The 14,236-nt window shown below is 52.2% G+C and overlaps 1 protein-coding gene across 1 annotated transcript in view; it reads right to left on the minus strand.

Annotated features, from left to right (window-relative positions):
• MUC6 (mucin 6, oligomeric mucus/gel-forming) overlaps positions 1-14,236 on the minus strand; it is a 64,600-nt gene that overhangs the window by 34,838 nt on the left and 15,526 nt on the right. The window contains exons 8-15 of the mRNA XM_038765381.1: positions 13,605-13,812; positions 7,937-8,059; positions 6,448-6,568; positions 4,121-4,259; positions 3,917-4,021; positions 1,843-1,915; positions 562-699; positions 44-205 (exon numbers count right to left, since the gene is read on the minus strand). Coding sequence (XP_038621309.1) covers positions 44-205; positions 562-699; positions 1,843-1,915; positions 3,917-4,021; positions 4,121-4,259; positions 6,448-6,568; positions 7,937-8,059; positions 13,605-13,812 — 1,069 coding nt within the window. The remainder of the gene's footprint in view (positions 1-43; positions 206-561; positions 700-1,842; positions 1,916-3,916; positions 4,022-4,120; positions 4,260-6,447; positions 6,569-7,936; positions 8,060-13,604; positions 13,813-14,236) is intronic.

A 14,236-nucleotide genomic window follows, 5' to 3' on the forward strand; every position in this document is an offset into this window, starting at 1 on the left:
TCGGTATCGATCGGCCCCGCGGGTCCCATCCGGGCCTACTCACTGTTGAGCTGGCTCATGGAGCAGGGGTCCGTCTCCCTCTCCAGGGCCGAAGGGCAGTTCCCCAGCCGCCAGGAATCGACAAAGAGGGAGGCCGTCCCCTCGGTGATGTCCATGCTGGTCAGGAAGTCATCCGTGGTGTCCCCGTTGTAGTTCCCGCACAGCCCTGGGTCCGTGCGGAGGGAGGGCGGGCAGTCAGGGGCTACTGGGCCCGAGGGGAGCAGACGGATGGGGGAGGACGTGGAAATGCCCGCCCCAGGCCCACCCCACGAGGAGCCTGGCAGTTGGAAACACTGGCAGGAATGGAGGGGCTTGGGGACGTGGGGAGAGCTGGGTGTGGAGCGGGAAAAGTCAGGGGTGTTGGAAGGTCACTGGGGGAGAGTCGGGGGTTGGATCAGGAAAAGGATCCCTTCCTGAGCCCTGGGCCGGCATTCCCTCTCCGCCTCTTCCCCAGCCCGTGGGCTGAGGCCCCTCGGATGGGGTGGTGGTTGGGGAGGAGTGGGCGCGGGGCAGACCCCTGACCTCTGGTTTTTCCTTTGAACTGCGGCGCGAGGTTGACGTAGGCCTGGAACACGGGACGGAGCTGAACCACCAGCTCCAGCCCGAACGTGGTGGACATCTGGATGTGAGTGGATGTCTGGCGGAACACGGTGATGTTCCCTAGAAGAAACAGATGTCGGAGGGGACGGGCGCGGTCAGTCCTGGAGTCGACCGAGGGTCCACCCGGTGCCCAGCCCGTGCCCACCCCAGTCAACTCAGGCCTCCCACTCCCAGTTCACCATGCTCTATCTACTATTATTGTTATTATGGTCTTTGTTAAGTGCTTACTGTGTGCCATGCAATTTGCTAAGCTAATCAGGGGCAAATAGGGCATACAGTCTATGTAGGAGGGAGATCAATCAATCAATTTTACAGATCAATCAATCAATCAGTCGTATTTACTGAGTGCTTACTGTGTGCAGAGCACTGTACTAAGCGCTTGGGAAGTACAAGTTGGCAACATATAGAGACGGTCCCTACCCAACAGCGGGCTCACAGTCTAGAAGGGGGAGACAGAGAACAAAACAAAACGTATTAACACAATAAAATAAATAGAATAGATATGTACAAGTAAAATAAATAAATAAATAGAGTAATAAATACGTACAAACATATAAACATATATACAGATGAGGAAACTGAGGCCCAGAGAAGTGTTGTGACTTGTCCAAAGTCACACAGCAGGAAGGTGGCAGAGGCAGGATTGGAACCCAGGTCCTCTGACTCCCAGGACCAGGCTCTCTCCACTAGACAGAGTGGCTCAGGGGAAAGAGCCCGGGCCTTGGAGTCAGAGGTCGTGGGTTCGAATCCTGGCTCTGCCACATGTCTGCTGTGTGACCTTGGGCAAGTCACTTCACTTCTCTGAGCCTCAGTTCTCTCAACTATAAAACGGGAATTAAGACTGTGAGCCCCATGTGGGACAACCTGATCACCTTGTATCCCCCCAGTGCTTAGAACAGTGCTTTGCACATAGTAAGCGCTTAACAAATGCCATTATTATTATTATTATTATTGTCTCCCCGCTCTCAGTCTGGGAGGGCCGACCAGGAACAAAAGTAGAGGGAGAGAATGGAGCCAACGGGGTGGATTTGGAATTGAGTGTTGGTGGTTACTTCCATATCCCGTCCCCAACTCCACATCCTGTGTGCTGTGTGACCTTGAGCAAGCTACTCAACCTCTCTGGGCCTCAATTCTTCCTTCTGCATAAGGGGGGCGTTCTGGCCCTCGACTCGGGGTAGGGGGGCGGTGCTGTGAGGTGTTCACCTGTTTGGTAGGGCAGCCATTTCCGATCGTCGTCGTCCATGAGGAGCTCGTCTTGAGAAATTACGATCTTGTCCTGGAAGGAGATGGCCCAGAGCCACAGGACGAGGGCCCGGGTTCGAGCTCACGGGGTTGGCCCGGACGCCGTGGGCTGGGGGGCTTTTTGGGGGGCTTTTGGAGTGAACTTTCTGGGGCCTCGCTCTTTGCCGGGCCCACCGTGGCCCGATTACATCGAAACCCTCTTCCCGTCCCTGCTCCCTATTGCTTTAGATACCAAGGACCTTCTGGGTAGCGGAGAGCCCGGGAAACAGGAACCACCTCTTCCTTCTCAGACATTCAGTTCATTCATTCATTCATTCAATCGTATTTATTGAGCGCTTGCTGTGTGCAGAGCACTGTACTAACCGCTTGGGAAGTACAAGTTGGCAACATTGAAGCATTCATTGAAGCAGCATGGCTCAGTGGAAAGAGCCTGGGCTTTGGAGTCAGAGGTCATGGGTTCAAATCCCGGCTCCACCACTTGCCAGCTGTGTGACTTTGGGCAAGTCACTTAACTTCTCTGGGCCCCAGTTGCCTCATCTGTAAAATGGGGATGATGACTGTGAGCCCCCTGTGGGACAACCTCATCACCCTGTAACCTCCCCAGCACTTAGAACAATACTTTTCACATAGTAAGCGCTAATAAATGCCATTATTATTATTATTATTATTATTATTATTATAAACCTTGTGCCCAAAAGCATTTTGGGTAGTGGATAGCACAGGAAATAGGAACTATCCCTTCCTTCCTGGACACTCAAAGACCTGGTGCCCAATAATAATAATAATAATAATGATGATGATGATGGCATTTATTAAGCACTTACTATGTGCAAAGCACTGTTCTAAGTGGTGGGGAGGTTACAAGGTGATCAGGATGTCCCACAGGGGGGCTCACAGTCTTAATCCCCATTTTACAGATGAGGTAACTGGGGCCCAGAGAAGTGAAGTGACTTGCCCAAAGTCACACAGCAGAGAATTGGTGGAGATGGGATTTGAACCCATAACCTCGGACTCTAAAGCCCATGCTCTTTCCACTGAGCCACGCTGCTTCTAATGGCAGTCTGGGTAGCAGAGGAGAGAAATCATTCTCATCCTCATCTCCAGCTCCACTTTCGTTTACACCCCTGTGAACACCACCACGGTCTTTACCACTGCCAACCCCGCCGTCATCTCCACCTTTGCCGTCGACCCTGTCTCCACAACTTCCAACACCATCATCTCGACCACCAGCACAGACTCCAACACCGTCTCCTCCACCGCCCAAACCACCGCCGTCTCCAACACCGGCACCACCACCGGCACCACCCAGCCACTCTACCACAGCCCAAACCACCATCCCTACCACAGCCGATCCCACCACCAACTCCACCACCACTACCACTAGCACCATCTCTACCACTTTCCTCTCCCCCTCCCCATCCCCCCGCCCTACCTCCTTCCCCTCCCCACAGCACATGTATATATGTTTGTACAGATTTATCGCTCTATTTATTTTACTTGTACATATTTACTATTCTATTTATTTTGTTAATGATGTGCTTTATTTCTATTTATTCTGATGACTCGACACCTGTCCACATGTTTTGTTGTCCGTCTCCCCCTTCTAGACTGTGAGCCTGTTGTTGGGTAGGGACCGTCTCTACATGTTGCCGACTTGTACTTCCCAAGCGCTTAGTACAGTGCTCTGCACACAGTAAGCGCTCAATAAATACGATTGAATTGAATTGAATGAATGAATGCCAATACTACTGCTGTCTCCATTATCTCCACCACTGTCAAACCACCACCATCTCCACCTCAGTCAACAACACCACTGTCTCTTCCACAGCCCACCCCACCACAACCGCCATCTTCTCCACCTCCACCAACATCTCCACCACCTCAACCATGGCCTCCCCTCATCCCTCCATCCATATGGAGCCCTTGACAACTGTCCCGGGTCTCTCCCCCCATCCTCCAGCCCCAGCTGGGGGGACTTCCCACCCATCCCATGGACCCCGGCACCCACCAGCTCGCCGCCCGCCCCCGAGGTTACCTGAGAGGACAGGTAGATGACAGCGGACAGGGAGGTTTCAGAGTGCGAGTAGCCGGATTTGTCGTACACGGCCATCAGTGAGCCGTTGTGGGGCAGACTGGGACTCTGAGGGGGCGAATGGGGGGCGAATAGTGAGTGCCTATCGCCCAGGGTGGGGGTCAAGAGGGAGACCCCACCCGCCCACCGCAGGGGCTTGGGACCCACCTTGACGAGGATGTAGGTGCAGGCTCCATGGAAGCGGTAGGGCCGCGAGTCGAACGTGGTGACAAAAGAACCACCCTCCAGAGAGCAGCGTCCGGGGCAGGGGAGGTCAGTACACTTCCACTGGCCCGCGGAGCAGCGGCTGTCCAGGAGACCGGCCCTGAGTTGCAGGACCCCCCTCCCTCCGCCACCTCCCCAGGGGGTTGGGGGTCTCCCGGCAGTGATGTGGTGCGGGTGCGGGGGTGGCCGTTGCCAGGACTCAGAGAAGTAGTGTGGCTTAATGGAAAGAGCCCGGGCTTTAGAGTCAGAGGTTGTGGGTTTGAATCCCAGCTCTGCCACTAGTCAGCTGTGTGACTTTGGGCAAGTCACTTCACTTCTCTGTGCCTCAGTTACCTCATCTGTAAGATGGGGACTAAGACTATGAGCCCCACGTGGGGCAACCTGATTACCCCAGTGGCTTAGAACAGTGCTTCTAGACCGTGAGCCCACTGTTGGGTAGGGACTGTCTCTATGTGTTGCCAACTTGTACTTCCCAAGCGCTTAGTACAGTGCTCTGCACACACCAAGTGCTCAATAAATACGATTGATTGATTGATTGATTGATTGCTTGGCATATAGTAAGCATTTAACAAATACCATTATTATTATTATTACTCTTTTTTTCCACATATGGTATTTTTTAAGCACTGTTCTAAGCACTGAAGTAGACACAAGGTAGTCAGGCTGGATGTAGCCTCTGTCCTCCGTGGGGCTCACAATCTTAATCCCCATTTTCCAGATGAGGGAACTGAGGCCCAGAGAAGTGAAGTGACTTGCCCAAGGTCATACAGCAGACAAGTGGCAGAGTTGGGATTAGAACCCAGGTCCTTTTTACTCCCAGACCCAGACTCTATCCACTGGGCCACACTGCTTGTCATCGGAGCTACCCCAGTGCTTAAATAATAATAATAATAATAATGATGGCATTTGTTAAGCGCTTACTATGTGCAAAGCACGGTTCCAAGTTCTGGGGAATATACAAGGTGATCAGATTGCCCCATGTGGGGCTCACAGTCTTTATCCCCATTTACAGATGAGGACTGAGGCACAGAGAAGCTAGGTGACTTTCCCAAGGTCACACAGCTGACAGTTGGCGGAGCTGGAATTTGAACCCACGACTTTTGACTCCAAAGCCCGTGCTCTTTCCATTGAGCCACGCTGCTTCTCAGCACAGTGCTAGAGTAGGCACGAAACAAACACTGTGATGATGGTTGTGGTTATTGTTATTCAAGCGTTTTGGGGTCAGAAGAGTTGGAGGCATCAGCCTTGAGGATACCCCCAGCCTTGGGAGATCTGGGACCCCTCCTCACCAGGTATCAGTGTGGTGGGGGCGTTGGAGGGTCTTCATGACCTAAGTAAGGGTCGCAGTGGTCAGAGCCCGGCCCTCAGGGTCTCCGCCCTGGGGGTCTTGGGAAGGAGGGTGTGGGGGTGGGGGGCACTCTCCAGAGGCTGGCCTTCCCATGATGATGATGATGATGATGATGATGATGGCATTTATTAAGCGCTTACTATGTGCAGAGCAGTGTTCTAAGTGCTGGGGAGGTTACAAGGAGATCAGGTTGTCCCACGGTGGGGGGGGGGGGGGGGGCTCACAGTCTTAATCCCCATTTTACAGATGAGGGAACTGAGGCCCAGAGAAGTGAAGTGACTTGCCCAAAGTCACACAGCTGGCAACTGGCAGAGCCGGGATTCGAACCCCTGACCCCCGACTCCAAAGCCCGTGCTCTTTCCGCTGAGCCACGCTGCTTCTGCTTCCCATCAATCGGGGCTCCCAGTTGGGCCCCGGGAAGTGGGATTCCCCGGGCTGTGTGGGCCCCAGTCACTTCGGGCGGTCCCGCTTCACGGGGAGATAAAAGAAGCAGCGTGGTTTAGTGGAAAGAGCATGAGCTTGGGAGTCAGAGGTCATGGGTTCTAGTCCCGCCTCTCCCACTTGTCAGCCATGTGACCGTGGGCAAGTCACTTAACTTCCCTGGGCCTCAGTTACCTCATCTGTAAAATGGGGATGAAGACTGCGAGCTCCACATGGGACAACCTGATTACCTTGTATCTACCCCAGTGCTTAAAACAGTGCTTGGCACATAGTAAGCACTACATCATTATTATACATCTGGTGCCCATCCAGTCTGCCCCGGGCCTGGTCCAGCAAGTTTATCCTCGGTGCCCAATAGGCCCCACCCTGGCACCGACTGCTGAGGTTTGAAAGCGGTGCCCGCGTTTGGGGGCCTTTGGAGGGGGGTGGGCTTGGGGGCAGGGGTCTCAGCCCTCCGGGGGAGGTCCCGGGGCCAACTCACCAGGTCCTGCAGGCAGCGGTCACCAGCTCTCCGGGGGCGTGGGTCACTCCGTTGAGCAGGCAGGGGCAGTGGTCTACGGGGACGCACGTCTGGTTCTGGGAGATGTCGTCCAAGAGGGTGCCTGCAATCCATCAATCCATCAGTGCTATTTACAGAGCGCTTACTGCGTGCAGAACAACCGTGGTATTTGTTTAATTGTGATATTTGTTAAGCGCTTACTACAGTGCCAAGCACTGTACTAAGTAGTAACAACAATAATGTCTTCTATAATAATATAATATAATATATATAATATATAATATAATATAATATAATATAATATAATATAATATATAATATAATATAATAATAATGTCTTCTAGACTGTGAGCGCACTGTTGGTAGGGACCGTCTCTATATGTTGCCAACTTGTACTTCCCAAGCGCTTAGTACAGTGCTCTACACACAGTAATCGCTTAATAAATATGATTGAATGAATGAATGAATAATAATAATAATTACGGCATTTGTTACGTGCTTATTATGTACCAGGCACTGTACTAAGTGCAGGGTGGATACAAGCAAATTGGGTTCGATACAGTCCCCATCCCACGTGGGGCTCACGGTCTCAATCCTCATTCATTCATTCAATCGTATTTATTGAGGGCTTACTGTGTGCAGAGCACTGTACTAAGCGCTTGGGAAGTACAAGTTGGCAACATATAGAGACGGTCCCTACTCAACAGTGGGCTCACAGTCTAGAAGGGAGAGACACATATCTGCAGGATTGGTGACAGGCACCGGTCCAGCCTCTCCAACTCAGTGCTCTACACAGAGTAGAAACCCAGTACAGTGTTCTGCACAAAATAGGTGCTCAATAAATACTACTGAATGAATGAATGAAGGATTGAATGACAGCATTTTGCACATGCAGCACTTTGCATACAGCGTTGCCCAGTGCAGCACTCTGTACACAGTAAATTAATTCATTCTATCGTATTTATTGAGCGACTAGGCACTTGGGAGAGGACAATATAACAATAGACAGACGCATTCCCTGCCCACAATGAGCTTACAAGCTAAAGGAGGAGACAGACATTAATAGAAAGAAATAAATGACAGATATGGACATAAGTGGCGTGTGGCTGGGAGTGGGGGATGAAGAAAGGGAGCAAGTCAGGGCGATGCGGAAGGGAGTGGGAAAAGAGGAAAATGGGGGTTTAGTCTGGAGGAGATGGGCCTTCAATAAGGCTCTGAAGTGGGGAAGAGTCACTATCTGTCGGCTATGAGGAGGGAGGGCATTCCAGGCCAGAGGCAGAATGTGGGCGAGGGGTTGGCGTCGATATAGACGAGATTTAGGTTCAGTTAGAAGGTTGGCATGAGAGAAGCATCTGTGCCCCCCAATTCTGCCTTTGGGCAACATGGTGGAGAGCGGGCTGGTCAGCTCTGGGGGCAGGGGGAGGGGGCACGGGCCGGGCCGGAGGCCGGCGGGTGGGCAGGGGGTGTTTACCTTCTGGGCAGAAGCATCCGAATGTGCAGAAACTGCGGCAGCTGTACTGGGGGTTGGAGCATGTCTTGACACAGGGCGACCCGCACTCCTGGTAGACCTGGTTGGCCGGACACGGGCTCAGGGCTGCGGGAGATGTCCAGAATGAGATGAGGGGAAGGGGACACCGCCGGGAGGTGGGACCCCCCCCCAACCCCCGACCCCAGTGGTCCCCTGCCCAGCCTATGACCTGTTGAGTGATCGGTCTGACTGCTGCATTTCCTGAGGGGCCTTTCCTGGGATGGGGCGGGGGTCTCTTCTCGGGGGGCGCCTCTCTTGGAAGACTTCTTCCAGGGGGCCTCTCCTGGGAAAATCTCTCCTGGGGGGCTTCTTCTGGGGGAGCCTTTCCTGGATCCTCTCCTCGGAGGCTACGTCCAGGGGGCCTCTCCTGGGGAGGCCTCTCCCTGGGAGCCTTTTCTGGGGGGTGTCTCTCGAGGGGCCTCTCCTAGGGGGCTTCTTCTGGGGTCTCTTTTAGGGGTCCTCTCCTGAGGGGGCATCTTCTCAGGGGAACCTCTCCCTGGGAGGACCTCTCCCAGAGTGCCTCTTTTCAGGGACTTCTCCTGGGGGGCTTCCCCGAGGGGCCTCTCCTGGGGGGCTTCTCCTCAGGAGCATCTACTGGGAGGCCTCTCCTGGGGGACCTCTTCTGGGGGGAGGACTCTTCTTGGGGGGACCTTTCCCCAAGGGCCTCTCCTGGGGAGCCTTTCCTGAGGGCCTCTCCCCAGGGGGCCTCTTCTGGGGTCCTTCTCCTGAGCGGGGGTGTTCTCTTTGCGGTGCCTCTTCCTGGGGGGGCCTTTTCTGGGGGAGGGGTCCTCTTCTGGGGGCCTCTTTTGGGAGCCTCTTCTTGTGGGGTGTCTCTCAGGGGCCTCTCCTGAGGAGCCTCTCCTGGGAGAGGGGAGGGGGTCACCTACTCAGGGTGCTTCTCATTCAATAGTATTTATTGAGTGCTTACCGTGTGCAGAGCACTGTCTTAGGGGGGCTTTCCTGGGGGGCTTCTCCTAGGAGCGTCTCCTGAGGAGCTTCTTCTGGGGGTCCTCTTCTTGGGGGGGCACCTCCTCAGGGTACCCCTCCTAGGGGAGGGTCTCCTGGGGGGCTTCTCCTGGGAGGTCTCTCAAGGGGCCTCTCTTGGAAGATCTCTCCCTGGGAGCCTCTTCTGGGGGGCCTCTCTCCGGGGGGCCTCTCTAGGGGGCCTCTTCTGGGATCTCTTCTGGGAGTCCTTTCCTGGGGGCGGCCTCTTCTCGGGGGGACCTCTCCCAGGAAACCTCTCCCAGGGAGCCTTTCCTTACATTCAGTTGCATTTATAGAGTGCTTACTGTGTGCAAAGCACTGTACTAAGCGCTTGGGAAAGTACAATACAACAATAAACAGTCACATTCCCTGCCCACATCGAGCTTGGAGGACGTCTCCTTGGGGACTTCTCCTGGGAGATGGGGGGCACCTCCTCAGGGTGCCTCTACTGGGGAGGGGCTCTCCTGGGGGCTTCTCCTGGGAGGTCTCTACCTGGGGGCCTCTTCTTGGGAAGGGCCATTCCTAGGGTCATCTCCCGGGGGGACTTTCTTGGGGGACCAAAAGCCCGAGGAGGGGACAGGGGACCGGCCGGACTCGCATCTGATGAGCCTTCCTGAGCCACAAGGATGGCACTGTGTTCAGAACATTCCACTGGGGAGCGGATCGCTAAGTCAAGGCTATATACTGAGTGCCTCCAAGGTGCCCACACTATGCTGAGCACCTGTGAGGGCACAAGACTCGTTCATTCTTCAATCATATTTACTGAGTGCTTACTGCGTGCAACACACTGTACTAAATGCTTGGGAGAGTACAATATAACATCAAATAGGCACATTCTTGCTCAAAATGAGCTCACAGTCTAGAGGGGGAGAGAAGCAAGATGCTTTTTCTCAGCCCTCCGGGAGCTCCCAGTCCTGAACGTGCCTGTCCTGATGATCTCTTGTCTAACCCGGTGCTTAGCTGTGTTTGGCACAGAGTATGTGCTTAACAAATGCCACACTTGTCAAAATTATTATTGTTAATATTACCCCAGACAGTTTCCCAAGTCCCTAAGAGATAGTTGGATGTAGATATAAATATCTACACAAATAATAATTACGTTTTTTGTTGTTTACTATTTGTTAGTGTTTACTGGGAAGCAGCGTGGCTCAGTGGAAAGAGCACGGGCTTTGGAGTCAGAAGTCAGGGGTCCAAATCCCGGCTCCGCCAATTGTCAGCTGTGTGACTTTGGGCAAGTCACTTATCTTCTCTAGGCCTCAGTTACCTCATCTGTAAAATGGGGATTAAAACTGTGAGCCCCCCGTGGGACAACCTGATCACCTTGTAACCTCCCCAGCGCTTAGAACAGTGCTTTGCACATAGTAAGTGCTTAACAAATACCATTATTATTATTATTATGTGTCACATGTACACTGGTCTAAGCTCAGGTAGGAGGGAGAACAGGGGTTGAGTTTCCATTTTACAGAGGAGGAAACTGAGGCCCAGAGAAGTGAAGTGTCTTGTCCAAGGTCACACAGCAGACAAGTGGCAGAGAACCCAGGACCTCTGATTCCCAGGCCTGGGTGGGGACTACTAGGCCATGCTGCTTCTCGAATCCTAGAATCGTTGCCTGACCAGCTGACCAAACTCATAGAGGTCATCCCATCCAGTCCTCTGCCTCTGGGCAGATGAATGTCTAAACCATAAAGGATGGATCTTCCCCGGCGGGAGGCAGGAAAGGGAAAGGAGCAAAAGGGGACAACTTGTTTTCCCAATCCAGGCCAATTTTAGACTTGGTGATTCATAAAGCAACATTTAAAGTAACATTTCCATTTAAGGAGCAGCGTGGCCTAATGAAAAGATCCTGGGCCTGGTTTCAAATCTTGGCTCTGCCACTTACCTGCTGTGAAAACTTGGGCAAGTCATTTAAATTCCCTGTGCCTCAGTTTCCTCTTCTCTAGAATAGGGATTCAATACCTGTTCTCCCTTCTTTTTTGGACAGTGAGCCCCATGTGGGATAGGGACTGTGTCCAATCTGATTAACTTGTATCTACCCCAGTGCTTAGAACAGTGCTTGACACATCGTAAGTACTTAACAAATATAACAACGATAATAATAATGATTATGACAAGAATAGTTATACTGTGAGCCCCATGTAGGACAGGTACTATGCCTGCTCTTCATTCATTCATTCAATCGTATTTATTGAGTGCTTACTGTGTGCAGAGCACTGTACTAAGCGCTTGGGAAGTACAAGTTGGCAACATATAGAGATGGTCCCTACCCAACAGCGGGCTCACAGTCTTATTAACTTGTATTTACCCCAGCTCTTAGAACAATGCTTGAAACATAGTAAGTGCTTAGAAATATAATAATAATAATGATAATAGATCCCCTTGTAAGACAGAGATTGTGTCCAACCTACTTAACTTGATTCTACCCAGTGCTTAGAACACTGTTTGACATATAGTAAGCACTTAACAAATGCCATGTTTACAATTATGGCTATTAGCGCTACCTGACCTTTGGAATTTATCAAGGGAAAGAAAGAATTTGAGAAGGATATTCATGATTGGGGGTGAGGGAGAGCAGGACATGGGGATACTTGTTTAATATCAGAGAAGGCGGCTTTTGTTAGTGGGAATGTTATCACCCGGATGTTTGACATCAGGGTTTGATTAGAAATGCTATTACACATGGGTGTTTGATTAGAAATGCTAATAAACGAGGGTGTTTGATTAGAAACACTGTTAAACTTAGGAGTTTGATTAGAAACGCTAATAAACTAGGGTGTGTCATTAGAAAGGCTAATCCTTCCCCTCTGACCTCCCCTGCTTTTCATGTGGCTGAGGTTGGTAATGGATTTGGAAGTTTCCGAGAAATGTTTGAAAGCAGTTGGTGTTCCCAGGTCCTGGGAGTCCATGGGAGGGGGTCCTGCAGGTTAGATGGAAGGAATGGTCTGGTGGAAGGAATGGTCCTTATTGTGTGCCTACTGAGTGCCTGGCACTGTACTAAACCCTTCGGAGGGTCCATCAGAATAATGATATAATAATAATGGTATGATTTAAGCACTTACCATATGCCAGGCACTGTACTAAGTGCTGGGGTGGTTACAAGCAAATCGAGTTGGTCAGAGTCCCTGTCTCACAGGTGGTTCACGGTCTTAAACCCCATTTTGCAGTTGAGGGAACTGAGGTGCAGGAGTGTGAAGTGCATGGCTTAGTGGAAAGAGCCCGGACTTGGGAGTCAGAGGTCCTGGGTTCTAGTCCTGGCTCCTCCACGTATCAGCTGTGTGACTTTGGGCAAGTCACTTAACTTCTCTGTGCCTCAGTTACCTCATCTGTAAAATGTGGATTAAGACTTCGAGCCCCACGTGGGACAACCTGATTACCTTGTATCTATCCCAGCACTTAGAACAGTGCTTGGCACATAGTAAGTGCTTAACATATACCATCACTATTATTATTATTACTTGCCCAAGGTCACACAGCAGACAAGTGGTGGAGGTGGGATTAGAACCCAGCTCCTTCTGACTCCCAGAACCGGGCTCTATCCACTAGACTACACTGCTTCTCTGTTTCTCAGAAGCCTGGGATTTGTGCTGGTGGGGATGGGGGTCTGTGGGCTTGGCGGGGAGCTCCTGGCATGCCCTGCGGCTCCGCCTCTGCCTCCGTGAACACAAGGTCTGGCCTCCTGAACTACTAGGGGATAGGGATCGTATCTACTAACTTTATTCTCCTCTCCCAGATGCTCAGTCCAGTGCTCTGCACACAGTAGACTGGAAGCTCCTGGAGGGCAGAGATCAAGCCAGGCCTGCTGTGTGTCCTTGGGCAAGTCATTTCACCTCTCTGGGCTTTGGTTTCCTCATTTGTGAAATGGGGATCAGAGCCCTGCTCTCCTTTCCTCTTAGGTTGTGAGCCACATCGAGGGGGCAGGGCCTGGGGTCAGATCAGGTTATCCACGCTGGTGCTTAGCACACTGTTGGGAACTGGATGGCCCTTGGCAAATGGCATTGTCATCCTCGTCCTCCTCCTCCTTCTTCCCCTTCTCCTCCTTCCCATCTCCCTCCCCTCCTCCTCATACTCATCCTTCTCTTCTTACATCTCCTCCCCTCCCTTCTCCTTCTCCTTGTCCTCCTCCTCCTTCTCCTCCTCATCCTTTTCACCTCCTCCACCTCCTTGTTCTCTTCCTCCTCCTCCTCCTCCCATCCTCCTTGTCCTCATCCTCGTCCTCAACCTCCTTGTTCTCTTTCGTCTCCTCCTCCTCCTCCTCCTCCTCCCATCCTCCTGCTCTTCTTCCTCCTCCTCCTTCTCCTTGTTCTCCTCCTCATCATCGTCCTCCTCCTCCTTGTTGTCCTCCTTTTCCTCATCTTCATCCTCAACCTCCTTGTTCCCTTTCGTCTCCTCCTCCTCCTCCTCCCATCCTCCTGCTCTTCCTCCTCCTCCTTCTCCTTGTTCTCCTCCTCCTCCTCCTCCTCCTCCTCCTCCTTGTTGTCCCCCTTGTCCTTATCTTCCTCCTTGCCCTCCTCTTCTTCCTTCTGGTCCTCCTCCTCCCTCTCCTCCTCTTCCTCCTCCTCGTGTTCCTCCCCTGGCCCCCTCCTCCCCGTGGCCATTCCTGTGGCGGATGGGCAGGCGGGGTGGCACTCACCACAGAAATCTTCGGTCCTCCAGTCATTGACGGGCTGGCTGGCCATGGAGCATTGCCGGGAATACTCAGAGAGCGTGGGGCAGCTGCAGTCCCGTTGCCCGGGCTCCACGCATTCTTGCATGTCCAGCTGGCACCGTGTGGCAAACTCGGCCTTGGACACATTGCAGGTCAGGCTCACCAGGGTCAGCAGCTGGTGGCAGACCCTGGCCTGGGGGAGACGGAGGAGGAGGTGGGGGGTAGGAGAGGGCAGAGGGCAGGGAGGGGAAAAAGTCAGTAGTTCCACCCTTAGCGGTCGAAGAGAGATGTGGAAAGAGGGCTCTGAGCAAAGTGGCTGTCAATCAGTGGTATTTACTGAGAATTTATTCATTTATTCAGTCATATTTATTGAGCGCTTACTGTGTGCAGAGCACTTGGGAAGTACAAGTTGGCAACATATAGAGACAGTCCCTACCCAACAACGGGCTCACAGTCTAGAAGGGGGAGACAAACAGCAAAACAAAACAAGTAGACAGGTGTCAGTACCATCAGAATAAATAGAATTCTAGCTATATGCACATCATTAATAAAATAAATAGAATAGTAAATATGTGCAAGTAAAATAAATAGAGCAATGAATCTGTGCAAACATATAT

Source organism: Tachyglossus aculeatus, chromosome 22 (assembly GCF_015852505.1).
Source record: "Tachyglossus aculeatus isolate mTacAcu1 chromosome 22, mTacAcu1.pri, whole genome shotgun sequence".
Lineage (NCBI taxonomy): Eukaryota > Metazoa > Chordata > Mammalia > Monotremata > Tachyglossidae > Tachyglossus > Tachyglossus aculeatus.